The following is a 21,399-nucleotide window of genomic DNA, read 5'->3' as shown; positions in this document are numbered from 1 at the left end:
TTATGGAAAATGTCCCAGATGCATATGTGAAGAATGTGTATTTGGGTTTGGCTGATTAAAAGTCACATAAAAGCCCCTCTCTCCCATTTCTTCTTTCAGATATGTATTTCCTTCCTGATATAATCAAGAGGTGAGAAGAGTAATGTCAAAGTTTCCCACTATTTATTATTGTGTTGTTATCAATGTCTTTTATTGAGTGTATTAGCAGGGTTTTTTTTTATTTTTCAGTATTTTTCTGGTTCCTCATTAAGTGCACATATGTTTAGAAGTGTAATTTCTTCCTGATATACACATCTCATGGTAATTAAAAAATGACCCTCCTTTATTATTATTTTTTTATTAATGAATCACTGTGTGGGTACAGTTACAGATTTACATATTTTCATGCTGTGTTTCAGTGTTTCAGTTACACAATGCTTGAGTACCCATCCCTCCACCAATGCCCATTCTCCTCCACCGATAACCCCAGCAAACCTCCCACCTACCCACCTCATCCCCACCACCCCCGCCTCTATGACAGGGCATTCCCTTTTGTTCTCTCTCTCCTTTTGGGTGTTGTGGTTTGCAGTGGAGGAATTGGATGGCCATTGTGTTCAATCTATAGAATGACCCTCTCTTTTATAACGTTTTTGGACCTGGAGTCTACGTTATCTAATAGCCGTCCTGACCTTCCTGACCTTTCTGAGGGAGTTGCATGCTTTGAAGGCTTGTCTTTTAACATTTGATTTTGAATCTGCCTTTGCTTTGACTATACAAATGTGTTTCTTGAATGTAGCAAAAAGTGGATTCAATTTTCTTGTCCATAATGCCACACTCTACTTATTTTGTTTTGTTTTGTTTTGTTTGGGTCACACACATCGATACAGAGGATTACTATTGGCTCTGTACTCAGAAATTACTCCTGGCATTGCTCGAGGGAACCATATGGATATGGGACGCCAGATATTCAATCCGGGTGGGCGGCATGCAAGGCAAATGCCCTATACACTGTACTACCATTCCAGCCCCATACACTCTGTTTCTTAATTGATGTATTTAGACAGTTGATTGATATAGAGTAAGACTATTATAAGAGTTTTGTGCCATCTTTCCATAGAAGTTTGGCTTATTTCTAAATTTGGTTGTCTTAAAGTAGACCCTTTTATTCTTGTAAAGATGGTTTTGAGCCAATAGAGTTGCCGAGCTGTTATTTATTTGTGAAGTTCTGTATCATTACTTCAAATCTGAATGAGAGTGTGACTGAATAAAGTATTCTTGATGAAGTGTTAATTCCATTGAATTTTTATCATTTATTTATTTATTTAATTGAATCACCATGAGACAGTTACAAAGTTGTTCATGATTGGGTTTCAGTCCTACAGTGTTCCAGCACCCATCCCTTCACCATTGTACATTTCCCACCTGTGTCCCCAGTGTCCTCTCTCCACCCCCTGCTTCCTGCCAGTCTGCCTCAACAGCAGATAATTTTATTCTCTCTCACTCAGTATCTCTCTCTCTTTTCTTTGTGCATTATGGTTTGCAATTCAGGTACTGAAAGATTGTAATGTTTGTCCCTTTACTTACTTTCAGTGATCTATTCTTGACAGGAGTGATCATTTTCAGCTATCATTATTATAGTAGGCCCTTCTTAATTCTAACTACCCTCTCTTCAGCACTTGTGAAAAGCTTCCAATCCTGTTGGCCCTTGTTTCTAATGTCCTTTTGTACAAATGTTTCTACTGTTCTTGGGTAAATTCTAGTCTCATATTAGGTTTTTTTTTATACTCCTCAAATGAGGGCTATCATATTATGTGTGTCCCTCTCCCTCTGACTCATTTCACTCAGCATGATAATCTCCATGTTCATTCTTTTATAAGCAAATTTTATTACTTCATTTTTCCTAACAGCTGTATAGTATTTCATTGCATAGATGTTCATAGTTTCTTTATTCAGTTGTCTGTTCTTAGACACTCATATAGTTTCCAGATTCTGGCTATTGTGAATAGTGTTACAATGAACATAGAAGTGCAGATGGCATTCCTCCTGTTTTGGGGCCTCCCAGGGTATATTCCTAGAAGTGATTTTACTGGGTGATATTAAGCTCAATTTTTAGTTTTTTGAGTAATGACCATATTGTTTTGCAAAATAACTGGACCAGTAGGAATTTCCACCAACAATGAAAGAGAGTCCCATTCTCCCTGCATCCACACCACCATTGTTTGTTCTTATTCTTTTTGATGTGCGCCAGGCTCTGTGGCATGAGATGATATCTCACTGTTGTTTTGATCTGCATCTCCCAGATTATTAGTAATATAGAACATTTTTGTGTGCCTTTTGGACACTTGTAATTTTTTTTTGCTTTTTGGGTCACACCCAGCAATGCTCAGAGGTTACTCCTGGTTCTGCACTCAGGAATTGCTCCTGGTGGTGCTTGGGGACCATATGGGATGCCAGGGATCAATCCTGGGTCGGCCGTGTGCAAGGCAAATGCCATACCCGCTATACTATCACTCTGGCCCCTGTACTTATTCTTTTTTTTTTAATTTTTGTTTTATTGAATCACCGTGACAAAAGTTGCAAAGCTTTCAGATTTAATTCTCAGTCATATAATGATCAAACCCCCATCCCTTCACCAGTGCACCTGTTCCCCCACCAAGAAATCAATATACTCCCCACCCCGCACCTGAGTGGCTAATGATCTTCACTTAATTCTCTCTATATTTCAACAGAGAACTGACAATTATTATTTGGAATTTTCCCCCAACAATCAAACTTGCTGAAAAGTATCATTTGATAGTTTGTTTTCCATTGCTGAGAATGAAGATTAAAGGAAGATTTTGGATTTCTGTTGTTTTAGCTCAGTTGCATTTCTGTAAGTCTCTGAGTGCCAAAATGGGTTAGTAGACCTCCCGGATCATAGTCTTTAAGGAGCAGAGGGGCCGTGTTGTGCGAGGCTGCTCCAGATCTCATCTGGGCAGAGAGTGTGACATTTAAATGTAATGAAATAACAAGTTAACACATTTATTTGCACAAATAACAAATAACAAGTACAATTCACACCCCCATCCCATGATCTCTTGCGCGCCATGTCACTACAAGCTCACAACTCTGGTTTGTGAGTTCTGGAGAATGGCGGACACTACGTGGGCGCCGCTGCTGCTGCTGCTATCTCCCCCCTGTAGTTATTCTTTAAGGAAGTTTCTATTCACTTCTTATTCCCATTTTTAGATGGGGTTGGATTTTTTTTTCTTGTAAAGATCTATCAGTGCCTCATATCTTTGATACTAGTCCCTTATCAGATGGGTGCTTAGTAAATAATTTTTTCCGTACCATGGACTATCTTTGCATCTTGGTCACCATTTCTTTTGAGGTGCAGAAACTTATTAGTTTAATGAATTTCCATTTGTTTATCTGTGCCTCAACTTGCCCAGTCAGTGGTATTTCATATTTGAAGATGGCTTCATCTTCAATGTCATGGAGCTGCCTACGTTTCACATCTGCCTATGTTTTCCTCCAAGAACCCAATGGAATCAAGTCTGATATTGAGTCTTTAATCCATTCTGATCTGACTTTTGATCCATTAAAAAGTGGACTGAATTATTTTTCCTTTTTTCCCTCCATGTTTCTGCAGTTTTTATAGCACTTGTTAAAGAGTTTTCCTTGCTCAACTTCATATTTCTTGCTTCTTTATCAAAAATTAAATGGTAATATATTTGATGGTCTGTGTCAGGATATTCATCTGTATTCCATTGATAGAGCTGTGGGTCTGTCTTTATTCCAATACTATGCTGTTTTGATTACTACTGCTTTGTAATACAATTTGAATTTTGGGAAAGTGATGCCTCCCATCTTCTTTAGCTCTTCGTGTGGGGGAAGGGTTATTTTTCCATATGAATTTCAGGAGTGCTTGATCTTTTTCTTTAAAAAATATCATGGGTATCCTTATAAGGACTGTACTGAATCTTTGTATAATGCTTTGGGGAATATTGCCATTTTGACAATGCTAATTCTCCCAATCCATGAGCAGGGCATTTGTCTCCATTCTCTCCTGTTCTTTCTTATTTCTTTTCTTTTCTTTCCTTTCTTTTCTTCAGTTTTCTTTTCTCTTTCTTTCTTTCTTTCTTTCTTTCTTTCTTTCTTTCTTTCTTTCTTTCTTTCTTTCTTTCTTTCTTTCTTCCTTCCTTCCTTCCTTCCCTTTCTTTCTTTCTTTCTTTCTTTCTTTCTTTCTTTCTTTCTTTCTTTCTTTCTTTCTTTCTTTCTTTCTTTCTTTCTCTCTCTCTCTCTCTCTCTCTCTTTCTTTCTTTCTTTCTTTCTTTCTTTCTTTCCCTTCCTACCTCCCTCTCTTTCTTTCCCTCCTTCCCTCCCTCCTTCCCTCCCTCCCTCCCTCCCTCCCTTTCTCTCTCTCTTTCTTTTTTTCTTTCTTTCTTCTTTCTTTCTTTCTTTCTTTCTTTCTTTCTTTCTTTCTTTCTTTCTTTCTTTCTTTCTTTCTTTCTTTCTTTCTTTCTTTCTTTCTTTCTTTCTTTCTTTTTTTTGCTTTTTGGGTCACACCTGGCCATGCACAGGGGTTACTCCTGGATTTTCACTCAGGAAATACTCCTGGCAGTGCTTGGGGACCATATGGGATGCTGGGAATCGAACCCAGCAATCAAATTGGCCCTGTGCAAGGCAAACGCCCTACCTGTTGTACTATCACTCCAGCCCCCCTTTTCTTTTTTTTTTCTTTACTTATTTTTTATTTAATCACTGTGAGATACACAGTTAAATAGCAGTTCATGGTCGGGTTTCAGTCATACAACGTTCCAATACCTATCTCTATTTGCCACCATCATTTTCGCCAGTTTTACTCCCGAAAACATCCCCCAACCCCGCAGTTTGTTCTATGACAGGCACTTCCCCCCTCCCCCCCTTTTGGGCATTATGGTTTGCTGTACAGATGCTAAGAGGTTATCATGTTTGTTCTTTACCTTTTTTCAGCATTCAGTTCTTATCCACAATGATCATTTCATACTGGTCATTTCTCTATCCCAACTGCCTTCTCCCCCCAAATCTTTTTTTTGTTTGTTTGTTTTTGCTTTTTGGGTCACACCCGGCGATGCACAGGGGTTACTCCTGGCTCTGCACTCAGGAATTACCCCTGGCAGTGCTCAGGGGACCATATGGGATGCTGGGATTCGAACCCAGGTCGGCCGCATGCAAAACAAATGCCCTACCCACTGTGCTATCACTCCAGCCCTCCCCCAAATCTTGAGGCAGGCTTCAAACCATGGACCAATAGTACTAGTCATATCTACTGTCTTTCTGTATTAGTCTCATATTATGTTTTTTATATCCCACAAATGAGTCCAATCACTCTATGTCTGTTCCCCTCCTCTAATTCATTTTGCTCAGCATGATATTCTCCATGTTGTTCCATTTAATAGCAAATTTTCTAACCTAATTTTTCCTAACAGCTTCTTAGTACTCCATTGTGTAGATACACCCTAATTTCTTCATCCACTCATCTGTACTCAATCATTCGGGTTGTTTCCAAATTCTGACTACTGTGAATAGTGCTGTGTGTAATTCGCTTTCCTCTGGGGCTGTGTAAGCACCTTTTGCCCGAGTGATGCTAGGAGTGCTTACACATTAAAGGATGTTTGCAGGCTCTTTTTAACATTTTTTAAAATTTAACTTTATTTTTAATTTTATTGAATCACCGTGCAATAGTTACAAGATTTCATGTTTGGGTTACAATCTCACAATGATCAAATACCCATCCCTCCACCAGTGCACATTCCCCACCACCGATATCCTGGGTATACCCCCCCTTTCCCACCCTCCCCCTGCCTCCATGGCAGACAATATTCCCCATACTCTCTCTACTTTTGGGCTTTATGGCTTGCAACACAGACACTGAGAGGTCACCATGTTTGGTCCATTATCTACTTTTGGCATGCATCTCCCATCCCAACTGGTTCCTCCAGCCACCATTTTCTTAGTGATCCCTTCTCTGTTCTATCTGCCTTCTCCCCTCTGCTCATGAAGTAGTCTTCCAGCTATGGGGCAATCGTCCTGGCCCTTGTATCTACTGTCCTTGGGTGTCAGCCTCATGTGATGTTATTCTATATGTTTGCAGGCTCTTTGGGTGGCTCTCTCTCGCCCCCAGCATTCAGTGCTCTTGAACCACTTCCCCATATGGGATGGCTGTTGTCTTGGGTGGGTGAATGAAGGAGGAACGAAGGTCAAGTTGGTTGATAACCAGTTGTCGTATATTCTAACTCTTGTCTCTTCCAAACTCTCTCCATAACTCTCACAACTTTCTCCCCATCTCACCTCAAACTCTCTCCAACTCTCTCCCAGCTCTCTTTAACCTTCTCTAACTCGCTCCACAACTCCTTCTTCTTCAATCCCCACAGCCTCTCTCTATGTCGCACTCTCTCCAATCCCGCGGCAACTCTCTCTCCACAATGCTCCCTCCAACTCTCGCTCACTAACTCTGTCTCACCTCTGCCCACAGCTCCCAGTCTGCCTCTCTTCAACTCTTACCTCTTTAACTCTGTCACCCTTGCTTCTCAGCCACCACTTTTTACCACCTCTTCTCTAACCACACCTCCCAAACCATGCCTCCCTCCCCTCTCCTGCCCCCTGGGAAGCACAATTGACATGTTTTTCAAGCTTTCTTGGCCACCTGCAGCCCACAGGGCAAAACAGCACTTAAGATGTGTTTCTCCTCTCCTTAAACCAAAGACCTAATTAACATCTTAATTGTACTTCCTAATATTTGCCATTCTGTTTGGACACAGTAATAGACACAATTAGGCATGTAGGACAACTCTCCTGGGGACATCTCACCTCAGACTGAGGCTACAGTGCTCAGGCCGGATCAATCATTCCTAACCTTAGCAGGGTCTGAATCTAGTTATTATCTTTTGGATCATGACAGAATTTGTCCATGACCATTCTCTTAACTGATAGTTAAGCATTATGGCACTTTGGCCAGGCCCATTTCAATGCCAGGGTAGCTCATAGCTCACAGCTTGCCCTGAGTCCATCCAGTCGCTCATTAGGACCCTGCTTTTGGGGATCTAGGAAGTAACGGCAACTAAGGTTTAAGTCAAGAGCAGATGTCCAGGAGGTAATATTATCTGGAGTCAATTAACTCCTAGGTTTCAAACTTATCTTTTTAACTGTCTTCCTGTGTCCATACAAAAAGTAACTGCTCTGAAGTAACTAACTATGCAAATGACATTAATGAGAAGAGAAAATATTTACAAATCATCAGAGTCTGATTAGGAGGCAAAGGTAATCGACAGGTTGGGGGAGCGATCAACAAACCCAAGCTCCCGGCGGCCAGGGAGGAAGGACAAACCGATGATATCCTACAGTGCTGCAATGAACAAGAAGTGCAGATGTTATTTCTTCTTTGTGTTTTTGGGCCCCAGGTCTATATCCAGAAGTGGTATTGCTGGGTCATATGGAAGCTCAATTTCTAGCTTCTTGAGGAATGCCTATACTGTTTTCCTAAAAAGGCTGGACCAGTTGATAATCCCACCAACAATGAATGAGACTCCTTTTCTCCCCATAGCCATGCCAGCACTGGCTGTTCTTGTTCTTTTGAATGTGTGCCAGTCTCTGTGGTGTGAGATAATATCTCAATGTTGTTTTAATTTTCCTCTCCCTGATGATTAGCGATGTAGAGCATTTTTCAAGTGTCTTTTGGCTATTATTTCTTCTTTGAGGAAGTTTCTGTTCATTTCTTTTCCCCATTTTTTTGATGGGATTGGAATTTTTTGTTGTAAATTTATACTAGTCCTTTATATATCTTGGATATTAACTTTTTATCAGATGGATATTGCATAAATAATTTTTCCCCAATCTGTGGGCTGTCTTTGTATCTTGGTCAACATTTCATTGGAGGTGCAGAAGTTTCTTGTTTTACTGTAGTCTCGTCTAACTTCTTGGTTTAATGTAGTCCCATTTGTTTATCTTTTCTTACACTTGCTTGGTCTGTGGTATTTCATCCTTGAAGTTTCCCTTAGCTTCAACATACTGGAAGGTTCTGCTTACATTTTCCTCTATGGATTCAGGTTTGATATTGAGGTCTTTAATTCATTTTGATCTGACTTTCATGCCTAGAGTTCGAAACAGGTCTGAGCTCATCTTTATCTGAAATGTAACCATTTGAATTTAATGATGTTTCTCCTTCTAGGGAGTATCAGCTATCAGATGCCTGAAGATGGGAGGTTTGTTGGTAGGCTCTGGAGCCGGATTACTGGTCTTCTGTAAAAGCCCCAGCTACAAACCTGTCAAGTAAGTTCTTGTTTTAGGCCCCGTAGGGTTAGAACAGGGAAAGGAAGACTGGAGCGAAAGCCCAGCAGGTAGGGTGTTTGCTTTGCACATGGCCGACCCGATTTGGATTCCTCTGTCCCTCTTGGAGAACCAGGCAAGCCACTGAAAGTATCCCGCCTGCACAGCAGATCCTGGCAAGCTCCCTGTGGCGTATTGGATATACCAAAATCAGTAACAACAAGTCTCACAATGGAGATGTTACTGGTGCCTGCTCGAGCAAATCGATGAACAATGCAATGACAGTGCTACAGCGCAGTGCTACTTTGTTAAAGAGTTTTATCTTGTTAAATTCCAAAGATGGAATTTCACCCTAGAATATATAAATGAAAATGTCAGAGGAAAGCAGCAGGTAGCAGGGAATAAGGGTCAGGGTCCTAAGACACAAAGTTATATACAGATGTGTGGTATGTGTATGTATCTAAACCAACAGAGTCATCAAGACTGTAAGCATGAGTTAATTGAACTTTAAAATAACAATAATTAAACCGTGCTTTTTAGGAGGCAAGCTGGGGTGCAAGGAAACTTTAGGACTATTGTGGAGGGAGATCAACACTTGTGGGGGGATTGATGTTGGAAGATTTTGTGCATAAAGCTTTCATGGATACATTTGTAAATCATAGTGCCTAAATTTAAAAAAATTATTTATTAAAGTGAATAGTTAGAATCCCAATAGACATTTTATTTGTCCGTGAAGTGTTAAATGAAAGTAATCCAGTATTAACAAAGGGGTGCTGTCCTTTTAATAAATGCACCTTATTGTTCAGTAAATACATGGAGTCATATCATGAAATACACTGTCATAAACTTATACTATAATATCAACTCTCAGGCTCTCAGTTTTGTTTTATTCATTGAAATATATTATGTGCCAGACATTAGGTTAGTAGTTGATTTTTTTGTTTGATTTTTGGGCCATACGCTGTTAGGGCGCGGATCGAGATCTCCCTATAACGACAAAGAGACTCCAGAGACTGCAAACAGCAAGCAGGGTTTATTGTAAGACTGGCTAGCCAGGGTCCAGCCACCTACACGGACATGCAGGTCCAGCAGGTTGGGCAAAAGACCCCGAGCTTCTTCAAAGGAGATCTTATATAGGCCTTCCCCGGCCGTTACAGCAGAGCCCGCGCATTTCATAGCCAATAGATTTGTAATAGTACAAACTTTCTTAACCAATCCATTTAAAAGGACATCACTCCTTAGCCTATGGTTTTAGAGATCAGTATTCGCGCCAATATTCAGGAATGTCCCGGTTCTGGGGGCAGTTCTGGGTCTTGTGATACGGGTCATGTGATATGGGTCTGGTTATCTGGTCTGACCACCACCCTTCTTGCGAACCGGGGTGCCTGTATCTGAATTCCTTGCTCAGGGGCAGAAAATCAAGTTATTCTAGAATGCGGGCTCCTGTAAAAAGAGTCTTAAGAAAGCTAAATAGATTCCTGTGGTCTGTCCTGGGTCAGATCCTCACAACGCAATGATACTTATTCCTGGCTTACTCATGATTATGTGCTCAGGGATCACTCCTGGTGCCCTCGTAGTTCCTGGGATAGAACCCAGCCAACAAGGTACAAAGAAAGCACCCTACTTGCGATACTATTGCTCTGATCCCTAAGGGCTCTTGGGGGGAGGGGGACATTATCTGTTCCTTTCTTTCTTTATATGCCACATATAAATGAGATTACCTGGTACTTGTCATTCATTATTTTATTTATTAGTGTAATCCACTTGAGTTCAACCCATGTTATAATAAAAGGCAAGAATTCATATTTTCTTATACCTAAGTGGTATTCCATTGTGTAAATCCACTCATCTGTTGTTAGATACTTGGGTTTCCAAATTCTGAATTGCAAACAATGTGCATAGAATACATCTATCTTTTGTTGTTGTTATTTTATTTATTTTTATTGCATCACTGTGAATTACAAATTTATTCATGATTGAGTTTCAGGTATGCAATATTCCAACACCAGTACTTCCTTCACCGGTGTCCCCAATTTTCCTCCCACTCTCTCGCCTACTCTGTGACAGGCACCTTTTTTTCCTTCAAGGCTCTGTTATGGATAGGGAGCACTTTGGTGTTCGCTGCTTTCCTGTCCTATCCCTCTCATGAGTGGGAAACTTCCTACTGTGTTTATTGCCTTTAGGAATTTGTTATTTTTCTTCTATGCTTTTTTTTATATCCAGGATGTGAGAAAGATCATTATGTGTCTGTTCTCCCTAACTTCAATCAGCATTATACTCCCAGATCACCATTAAAGCAGCAAATGACTTAATTCTTTTACATCCTAGTAGTATCCTATTGTGTATACATACCATAGTTTCTTCATCCATTCATCTATTCTTGGAAAGTTGGATCGTTTCCATATTTTGGCTGTTGTGAGTAGTGCTGAAATGAACATAGGAGCACTTATGTCATTTCTGGATTGTGTGTATATATATATATATATTCAAATTTATGTCTCATGGACCATGTGGTAGCTCTAGTCTTAGATTTTTTTTTCAAATTTTTGTTTTTAATTTTTAAGGAAACCTCGATTGTTTATCTTAGAGGCTGAACCAATTTACAACAGTGAGTGAGGATTCCATCATCTCTGCATTCCCGGTAGCACTTAGCACTTGTTTTTTTTGTTTGTTTTTGTTTTTTTGCTTTTTGGGTCACACCTGGCAGTGCTCAGGGGACCATATGGGATGCTGGGAATCGAATCTGGGTCTGCCAAGTGCAAGGCAAATGCTCTACCCGCTGTGCTATTGCTCCAGCCCCAGCACTTGTTTTTATACTTTTTGATATGTGACATTCATACTAGTGTGAGATAAGTCAGTATCATTGGTTTTTATTTCTCTGAACTGAGGAGCAGTTTGTTTTGCAGGAAACGCTAGAAGCGCGCAGGTATGATTCCTTGCTTGGTGCTCAGAGGTCACTGTGAATTTACAAAGTTATGATTGGATTTCAGGTATAAAATTATTCAACACCATTTATCCAGGACCCACTTCCTTCCACCAATGGTCCCATCGCAATTAAACCCTCACCAGTTTTATTTTTTTTATTAATTTTTAAAAATTGGATCATTGTGAGATAGAGCATTACAAAGTTGTTCACGATTGTATTTCAGTCAAACAGTGTTTCAACACCCATCCTTCCACCAATGTAATTTTCTGGCACCAGTGTCTACCCTTAGTAGTGTGCAAATAATATCTCCCATTTCATGGGCTGTCTTTGTATTCTAGTCCACATTTCTTTTGAGGTACAGAAACTCAATTTAATATAGTCCTTAAAGATAAACAACTTAATATTGTTTATCTTTGCTTCCATTTTCTTGGTAATGGAGCTTCATCTTTGAAGATGCCTTTAAAGTTTCTACGTCATGGAAAGTTCTGCCTATGTTTCTTCTATATATCTTATGGATTCAGGTCTACTGTCAAGGTCTTTAATTCATTTGGATTTGAATTTTGAGCAAGACCTTAGAAAGAGGTCTGAGTTCTTTATTTTTATGTATGTAGGTGACCAATTTTCACAACACCATTTGTTAAAGAGACTTTCTGTTGGGGATGGACTGAGCTACCAGGGCGAGCCCACATAGACTGTACTACAGACAGGAACATTTTCCCCCTTCAAGCTGCCTTCAGAAAATAATTTCAGTATATTGAAAGAGGCAGTTTTTCCTTTTCTCACAAAAGCCTGGCTGGTCTTTGACATGCAGATCTCAGGTGGTAGCCAGGCCTGACCTTTGATATTGTAAATTGTAGGCTCTGGGGCAGCCTAGTCTTTGGGGATGTAGATTTCAGGTGCTGCCTAGTTTTGTAATTGACATGTAGATTTCCTGTGGCAGCCCAGCTTTGTCTTTGGGATGTAAATCCAAGTGCTTTTAGCCCAAGGAAGGTTTCAGTTTTGGTTTTGTATCTTCTTTCAGGAGGCCTAGATTACTGGCCTGCAGATACAAGGAAATAATGCTGCCTCAATGTTCTTCCTGTAACATCTTTTGATGCCTTTGGTGACCTTTAGAGGTACCATGATCAATAAAAGGGGATCCACGAGGCCCTCTGCTTTTGCCAAGAGCCAGAGCAAGCCTTGGTCCTCCATGAGACATATTTCTTCTGTGTTCCTTATCTCAGCGCCTCTAACCGCATGAACGTTCACGCAACAACTTTCCTTACTTCACTTCATATTTGTTGCTCCAATGTCAAATATACTTGAAAGTCTGTCTCAGGATAGTCAACTCTGTTCCATTGATCTGGGGATCTGTCTTTTATCCAATACTATATTGTTTTAATTACTACGTCTTTGTAGTACAGTTTGAAGTTGGGAAAAGTGATACCTACTGTTTTCTTTTGTTCAAGGATTGTTTCAGCTATTCGTGGAGTAGGGTTACATATGAATTTCAGAAGTGTCTGATCTACTTCTTTGAAAAATTTTATGAGTAGCCTAATAGAGACTGCACTGAATCTCTGTAATGCTTTGGGGAGTGTGTAATTACAAAATAAATAAGAGGCTCGGTGCTCTCTCTCCACGTGTGTTCAGTGGTTAGGCCATTTTCCCACCCCGGATGGCCAACAGCAATGGATGAAGGAAGGAGAAAACAGGGGCCAGGCTGGTTGGTGATCAATTGTCATTTATTCTTCCTCTGCCTCTTTCCACTCTCCCTCACTGCCCATATTTCTCCTCCATCAGCCATAGAGAACAATCTCCAAGGGCTGGGGGGGAGAGGGATAGCAATTATACATAGGCCAGATAGCACAATCAACGTATGAAAACCCCTCCTTCCAGGGGAAGCTCTTCTAAGATAAGACAAAGATGTCCTAGAATATTCGCTTAAGGGTGGAATCTTAATCTGGACATATTTCTCCTTTCCTTAGTCCATAGCCATTTAAAAAGTCACCTTGTTTGCTTCTTAATAATCTTTCTGGACACAGTAAGAGAAAAATTAAGCTTAAAAGGTGGATCTCCTGGGAATATCTCTCTATAGATCTCAGACTACAGTGCTCAGGTCAAATTAGTTTTATAGTCTCTGGATGTTTGCTGTTGGTGGGATTACACAGCCCGGGAGCAATTTGTGGGTGTGGCTGCCAAACTACTGGAGAATGGGGGATCTGGATGGAGAAGGCCCAGTCCCAATCTGAGCAGGCTTGGAGCTCTCAGCCCTGGGTCCTGCACACCTGGGTTCCTCTGCTGGTCCCTTCATGCGTGAGGCACATCTGAATGTGTGGAGAGTGGCTTGAGCATGGCTGTGGCTGGGTTCCGGAGGTCTTTAACTGTCAAAGCTCTGCTTGGGATGGGAAGGGAAAGGCAACCCGTCCCCTCTGAGGGCCCTGGTGAAGACAGCCAGGAGCAGGGAGCAAGAGACTCTGCATCGCTCTCTTCCGGGAGCTTGGTCTTATAGTCTCTGGATGTTGGCCATTGGTGGGATTACACAGCGCTGGCTGGGGGAAGTCTGTGGGTGTGGCTGCCAAGCTACTGGAAAATTGGGGGTCTGGATGGAGAAGGCCCAGTCCCAATCCAAGCAGGCTTGGAAATCTCAGCCCCAGGTCCCGCACACCTAGGTTCCTCCTCCGGTCCCTTCATGCGTGAGGCTCGTCCGAACAGTAACGATAGGTCTCATTCCCCTGACCCTGAAAGACCCTCCAATTGATGGAAAGACAAGTAAGGAGGGGCTGCTAAAATCTCAGGTCTGAGTGTAATAGAGACGTTACTGGTGCCTGCTTGAGTAAATCAACGAACAACGGGATGACAGTGATAACATCATGATTTACAAATTTGTTCATAATATAATTGTTTCAGGCATACAATGTTCCTGTATGCCACAACTCCCATAACTAATACAACTTTCCCTCCAATATTGACCCCATTTTCCCTCCCACCCCCAAAGCCTGCCTCCTTAGCAGGCACATTGCAAATTTACTTAGTATTGCTTGTTACAGTTAAATGGAAGTGGAATTATAAGAAAATAGATAAATAAAAGTCAATTTATAATGATCGATTGCTATATCTCACTATGTGTTCCTAAACGTTGTCTGACGGATTACTGAGCTGGGTGGTGCTGGTGAACCTTCTCTGTTATTGTTTTTGATTGTTGAGTTTGGTGGTTTCTATGCAATATTCCCATCAAATTTGTTGTGCTGTTAGAACCATGAAATTTGGAGGAGGTTTCACTTTAGGAACTGTGGAATTGGGCTCATTTATATGGCAGAGGAGGTTCGGTGTGGTATCTGCTGGCCCTATCTGAAGGGAGGGGGAGTCGGCCCGCCCTCATCCTGAGAAGGCTACAGAGTTTTCTGCCCATAGATCAATCTCTCTGAGATGATTTAACAGTTTGATAGCTTGTTTCCAACTTCTCTTTTTATTTTATTTTATTTTTTGCTTTTCGGGCCACACCCAGCGATACACAGGGCTTACTCCTGGCTCTACACCCAGGAATTACTCCTGGCAGTGCTGGGGGCCCATATGGGATGCTGGGAATCGAACCCGGGCCGGCCGCGTGCAAGGCAAAGGCCCTACCCACTGTGCTATCGCTCCAGCCCCCTCCAACTTCTCTTTTTAAAAGATATGATCAAAATAGGACTGGAGTGATAGCACAGCAGGTAGGGCATTTGCCTTGCATGTGGTCGACCCAGGTTTGATTCCTCTGTCTCTCTTGGAGAGCCCGGCAAGCTACTGAGAATATCCTGCCCGCACGGCAGAGCCTGGCAAGCTTCCCATGGCATATTCGATATGCCAAAAGCAGTAACAATAAGTTTCACAATGGAGACGTTACTGGTGTCCGCTCAAGCAAATCTATGAACAACGGGAGGACAGTGCTATGATCAAAATATTCTTTGACAAGGTTTCTCTTGATCTTCAAATTATATTCAGATATTGAATTAATATTTAATTGACACAACTATCTTTTCCAATATACCTGCCTGGAATTATCTCTGTTCAAATCCCACATTTATTGTAATCTGTGTTCCAATTATATCCCATAAATGAAGTTTCCCTCATTATTGCAAACTAAGTTGGCCTCTGTCTCTTTATTTTCTCACAATGGAATCTCAGTACTGTGTTAACGCCTAACTTTTCACTGTTACCTATGTGAAGGCATATCTATAGATATATTTCTGACTTATTATTGTATCCCCTACATAATTTTTATATGGCATGCAAAACTCATTGACTGAATCTGTTTCTCCTTAAAGGAAGATCCAGTTTCAAGGTGGTATCACTTCTATCACACTTCGAGGTGAAGGACACCAGTTTTTTGTAGGAACAGAAGAATCACACATTTACCGTGTCAACTTTACAGATTTCAAAGAGACTCTCATTGCAACTTGTCACTTTGAAGCTGTCCAGGACATTGTCTTTCCATTGTAAGTATAAGGGGGGAGGGGGGAATTATCCTCCTACAAACAGAATGTGGAACTGTGATATAGTGTGCAGAGAAATTTAATTGTACTCATGAATTTCAAAATTTACCATCATCATTTTCCTCCTTAATTTATATCGCAGTAAATTACTGTAATAGATTTTATCTTGCCTTTACTAATGTACATTAGTGTTTGCTACTCAACATTGGCCTTCTTTACAATGTTTAATTTTTTTTCTATTTTCCCAATACTAGAAACTGGAAAAAAGTGTAGTAGGGCATTAAAAAACTTTAAAACACCTCTAGGGTTTGCAGATTTTGTATTTTTTCCCTCTATTTATTCTGTGGTGCTGTGCATTAAATTCAAGGACTCATAGAGAAGAGTCATGTGCTTCACAGCTAAACCACAATCTTGACCTGATTTGATGTTCTTATAGTAGTTCTTTTGGATTGAGTTAAGGAGTTTTTAGTAAGTCCCACATGAAACAAATTAAACACACAATCATCAAAAATTTTATATCAACAACAACTTCAGCCAATAATCAAATTTGCAACATTTTGCCCTTCATGATATTTATTCACTGAGGCTTATCAAAGATCTTTAGTCCTGAACTTCTTCAACTTTTATGTTGAATTTATAAAAATACAAATTATTCTCTAATAGGCAAAATGTTTCACTTGAAAGAATCAATCTCTAATTTCTGAGGTATTATTTTGGTTCTGTGAATAGTAACTAAAGTCTTCTAATTTTCCACTACTGGAAATGCTGATGTTTCTCATTGGTCATTTATTTTTGCCTCACTGCCTCTGTTCTTCTAAGAAGTTTGATAGAATTAATATGTAAAATTACTGAGCCCTATAATCTTTTATAACTATATTTCAATATATTTATTTTAAATATTATATTAATAATTATTAATGTAATTATTATATTTATTTATTATAGTACTGTATAGCATTGTTGTCCCATTGTTCATCAATTTGCTCTAGTGGGCACCAATAACGTCTCCATTGTGAGACTTGTTGTTACTGTTTATGGCATATCGAATATACCACAAAGCTTGCCAGGCTCTGCTGTGCCGGCAGGATACTCTCAGTAGTTTGCCAGGCTCTCTGAGAGGGACGGAGGAATTGAACCTGGGTCGGCTGAATTCAAAGCCCTACCCAGTGTGCTATTGCTCCAGTCCATCAATTCATTAATCCTAATTAGGTTTTGGACCTGTATTTTAAAGACAGATTGGGAAACAATTATGTAACTCAGTGGTAGAGTACTTTTCTGGAGTCAATTCATAGTTCTGCCAAGAAATACAGTATTGAAATTTAAGTACATACAATACCATTTATTGTAGAGATTACAATGGGGGGGCATATATAGAGTTGTATAGCCTCTACCTAATTTAATTTTAGAACATCTCATTATCTCAGAGATAAATATAGCGAAACAACTATCCACTTCCATTTTCTCCACCATCACTGAGTTGCAGGGGCAACTGAGTTCAGAGGAAGAACATGACAAAAATGTAAATTTTATTTATGAAAAACTTTATCTTAACTCTTCCTAAAGGGAAAAGGCAACAGAAGCTTCTTTACAGATATCTGAGGCATTAAATTCCATTCTCCACATGAAACCTATAGGATAATCAGCCTTTAAGATGATTAGCATTGAAGAGTCTTCCTTCTCTATATCCTTATAAAATACGTTTTAGTTTCAGACACGCATGTAAGAAACAATGATATAGCTCTGATTCGCTTGATGGTTTCTTTGTAGTGGTACTGCTGAGCTGTTTGCCACTTGTGCCAAGAAGGACATCAGGGTGTGGCACACACTGTCCAATAGAGAATTGCTGCGGATAACTATACCCAACATGACCTGCCACAGCATTGATTTTATGAAAGATGGCAAAAGTATCATTTCCGGTAATTTCAGTATATCAAATTTTTACCTCAGACTCAGATAGTATCTTCGGTTCTTGTCATTCTCTTTTGTTACTAGTCTTCCCATATGAATAAAGGTCCAGGAAAATGTTCACTCATGGGTGAGGCTCAGCCCGAGCTTGTGGAGAGCAGTTGTGAGCATGGCGGTGGTTGAGTTCTGGAGGTTTCGGCTGCCTGGGCTGGGTCTCTTGTGGCGGGGAGGGCTCTCACGTGTCTCCCTCTGGGGAACCTCGAGTGAAACAGCCTGGTGCGGGGTCTGGCGGCATGGTTATGGCAAGCATCATGTTATGCTCCCCCGGTGATGAGATTATCTGGCACCTGCCTGCCAGGAATGGCTTATAGGTGTGTCTGCTGAGTTGCCAGAGACATGGGAATACTGGCAGAGGATTTCCGTTCCCAGTCCCCTTGAACCCAGAGTTCCCAATCATAGATTCCCGCATGCTTGGACTTTCTGGGGTAATTCAGCTTTGAAATAAACTCGAATAGAATAACATCACATGAGGCTGACACCCAAGGACAGTAGATACAAGGGCCAGGGGGATTGCCCCATAGCTGGAAGACTGCTTCATAGCGGAGGGGAGAAGGCAGATGGAATAGAGAAGGGATCACTAAGAAAATGATTACTGGAGGGACCAGTTGGGATGGGAGATGCGAACCAGTTGGGATAGGAGATGCAGGCCGAAAGTAGATAATGGACCAAACATGATGACCTCTCAGTGTCTGTGTTGCAAGCCATAATGCCCAAAAGTAGAGAGAGCGTATGGGGAATATTATCTGCCATGGAGACAGGGGGAGGGTGGGAAAGGGGGTTATACCTGGGATATTGGTGGTGGGGAATGTGCACTGGTGGAGGGATGGGTGTTGATCATTGTGAGATTGCAAGCCAAACATGAAAGCTTGTAATTATCTCACAGTGACTCAATAAAATTAAAAAAAAAAACTCGATACCTCTGTCAGTACAGGACAATTGTGCTAAGAACCCCATTTGTTGTATAAGAGAAAAAAGCCTGACTTAGACTTTTTGTTTCTTTGGTTTTGGGCCATATCTGGCTGTGCCCAGAATTTATTCCTGGCTCTCTGCTCGGGGATCACTCCTGGTGTGGCATAGGGGTCCATATGGAGTGTAAGGGATCAAACCCAGGTTGACTGCTTGCAAGGCAAATGCCCTACCTGCTGAACTATTGAACAGGTGGTTGACAAGTAGTTAACTATTAATGAGCCCTCAGGTCTTGGAGTCATGAACCTCTTTTTCCTCTTACACCCACTTCCTCTAATGGCTCACACTTCAGAGTATATTCAGGATTCGATAATTTTATGTCATGCCAAACCTCACCATCATCACTCTCTATTAACTGCCTACTAGGTCTCCCTGTTTCTATCCTTGTCTATAACCCTTCTAAAGTGATCTGTTCTCAACACAGAACTCAGGGGGAAAAAAATTTGCAGTGCTAGAGATTGGGCCCAGATCTTCTAATTGCAAGGTTTTACCACCCAGCTCTGACCCAGAAATCTCTTAAAAGTATGACAGGTATTTTAGAAGGATAGTAAAGTGCTTGCCTTGTATACAACCAAACACAGTTTTTAAGCACTGCCAGGATTTATGCCTCAGCAAAGAGCCAGAAAAACCTCTTAATATAACAGGATGTGGCCCAACTCCTCTCCAGTTTTTAAAAATATGTGACAGATTGTACCATTCATTCAGATCACAGATCCACTCTTCAAGAGTAAGAGTGTAATTGCCTACAAGTCTTTTATATCCTTGTCTTCCCTTCTTCTCTACTACAACAGCATTTTTATTTCTAATTCGTCTCTTATCAGTCACACTCTAGCCATACTTGATTCTTTACTTTTCTCCAAATACTGATTTTTATAATTTTTTCATTATAAATATGAAAGATGGTGGAGAGGGTTGACACTAGTGGTATTGGTGTTGCAACATTAAATGCCTGAAAATCCACTATGAATAACTTTGTAAATCATGATGCATTAATAAAAACATTAGTAAATTTCTGAAAGCTGATAGAACTTGCTATTGAATTGGCTATTGGATTAGTTTGGGAGGATGAAATTGAGAAGAATCAAGGATGACTAAAGTTCATTTGTGCATCAGGATGAATGGTGGAAATTTTTATTGAGGTGAAGATGACAGGAGTGAGGGCAGAGCATCAAGCTCATTCATAAGCGGAGGAGCGGTGACATTTATTTGAAGATGTTAAATTATATATCCTAGATGTGATAGAAATTAATTAAATGTACAGGTTTTATAGTTCATGGGAGCCCCTATATCCATGCCACTGGATACTGCGCCAGGCTGTTTCACCCTGGGCACCCCAGAGGGGGACGGTGAGAGACCTCCCCACCCCAAGAGACCCAGTTCCAGCAGCCAGAAACCTTCCACAATCCAACTGCCGCCATGTTCAGGCCACTCCCCACACGCTCAGGCTGAGCCTCACACATGAGTGAAAAATCCCATGGAACCTAGGTAATGCGGAACTTTGTGACCTTGGACTCTGGGCTCAACAGGACCTGGGAGCAGAGATCTTCTGCCTGTTTACCCCAGTCTCTGGTGACCCAGGGGTCACGCCCATAAGCCACCTCCTGCTGGCACCAGATAATCTAGTCATCGGCCACCACCCAGATTACATGGCTACTTCCCCAAAAGGAAGCATAACATGAGGCTGCGATAGCCATGCCACCGGACTCTGCACCAGGCTGCTTCACCCGAGGTGCCCCAAAGGGACCCAAAGGGACCCAGCTCTGGCAGCCGAAAACCTCCACAACCCAACCACCGCATGTTCAAGGCTGTTCCCTACACGCTCAAGCCGAGCCTCATGTATGAGTGAACATATTCCTGGACTGTGTGGCTGCTTTCATGGCTGTGCAATACATCATAAGACACTCCCTACCCATTCTCCATAATTACCACACCATATTTGATGGGGTTCAGACAGTAGGCAACAAATCATAGAGGGAAATATATATATGCATATATACATATTTTCATAAGCTGGAGCGATAGCACAGTGGTAGGGCCTTTGCCTTCGCGGCCGACCCATGTTCGATTCCTCCGCCCCTCTTGGAGAGCCCGGCAAGCTGCCGAGAGTATCTAGCCCGCACGGCAGAGCCTGGCAAGCTACCCTTGGATATGCCAAAATACAGTAACAATAAGTCTCACAATGAGAGACATTACTGGTGCCCTCTCGAACAAATTGATGAGCAACGGGATGACAGTGACAGTGACAGTGACATATTTTCATATGTATATATACCAAAGCTCACATCACCAAAACAACATGTTAGTGATATCCTATAGAATGTCTTAATGGCTCCTGCCTAAATGAACACTTTTTTGTAACCACGTTCAGCAGTTCTTTATAACAGACAATACAAAATACATAATTTCAGTTGTGTTTTGGGACAAGGATTGGGGCTTGAGATGGAAACATCCCGAGTATGGTGGTTGGAAGGTGTAATGGTGGTGGGATTGGTGTTTGAGTATTAAATGTAATCAAATATTGTGAACTACCTTATAAAATAAATTTTTAAATAACTAAATTAAAAATATATATAGTTCATAGGAGAGGCGGGAGCTGCTTATCTTCATTCCCTCCCATCTCAACCTTCTCCTGATGATGGGTGCAACAGAATTTAGATTAAATGAAGGAAAATCACTCAGGTCCTATTTAAGAAACAAGGGGAAAGAAATATACTATTATTTTCAATTGTCAGGAGATCGGTTTCTGTTTTTCCTTTATTAGAACCACTACTATCCAATCATCTACTGTTTAGAAAAGCAACCATCTGCATACTTAACTCACCTGTCCTT

At 41.0% G+C, this 21,399-nt stretch overlaps 1 protein-coding gene across 1 annotated transcript in view; it reads left to right on the top strand.

Moving 5' to 3' along the window:
• CFAP52 (cilia and flagella associated protein 52) overlaps nt 1–21,399 on the top strand; it is a 75,530-nt gene that overhangs the window by 31,439 nt on the left and 22,692 nt on the right. The window contains exons 7-9 of the mRNA XM_055133021.1: nt 8,168–8,268; nt 15,472–15,642; nt 17,407–17,555. Coding sequence (XP_054988996.1) covers nt 8,168–8,268; nt 15,472–15,642; nt 17,407–17,555 — 421 coding nt within the window. The remainder of the gene's footprint in view (nt 1–8,167; nt 8,269–15,471; nt 15,643–17,406; nt 17,556–21,399) is intronic.

The sequence above is a fragment of the Sorex araneus genome, chromosome 3 (assembly GCF_027595985.1).
Source record: "Sorex araneus isolate mSorAra2 chromosome 3, mSorAra2.pri, whole genome shotgun sequence".
NCBI lineage: Eukaryota > Metazoa > Chordata > Mammalia > Eulipotyphla > Soricidae > Sorex > Sorex araneus.
The sequence above is the reverse complement of the archived record's forward strand: the minus strand, read 5'-3'. Positions and strand labels throughout refer to the sequence as shown.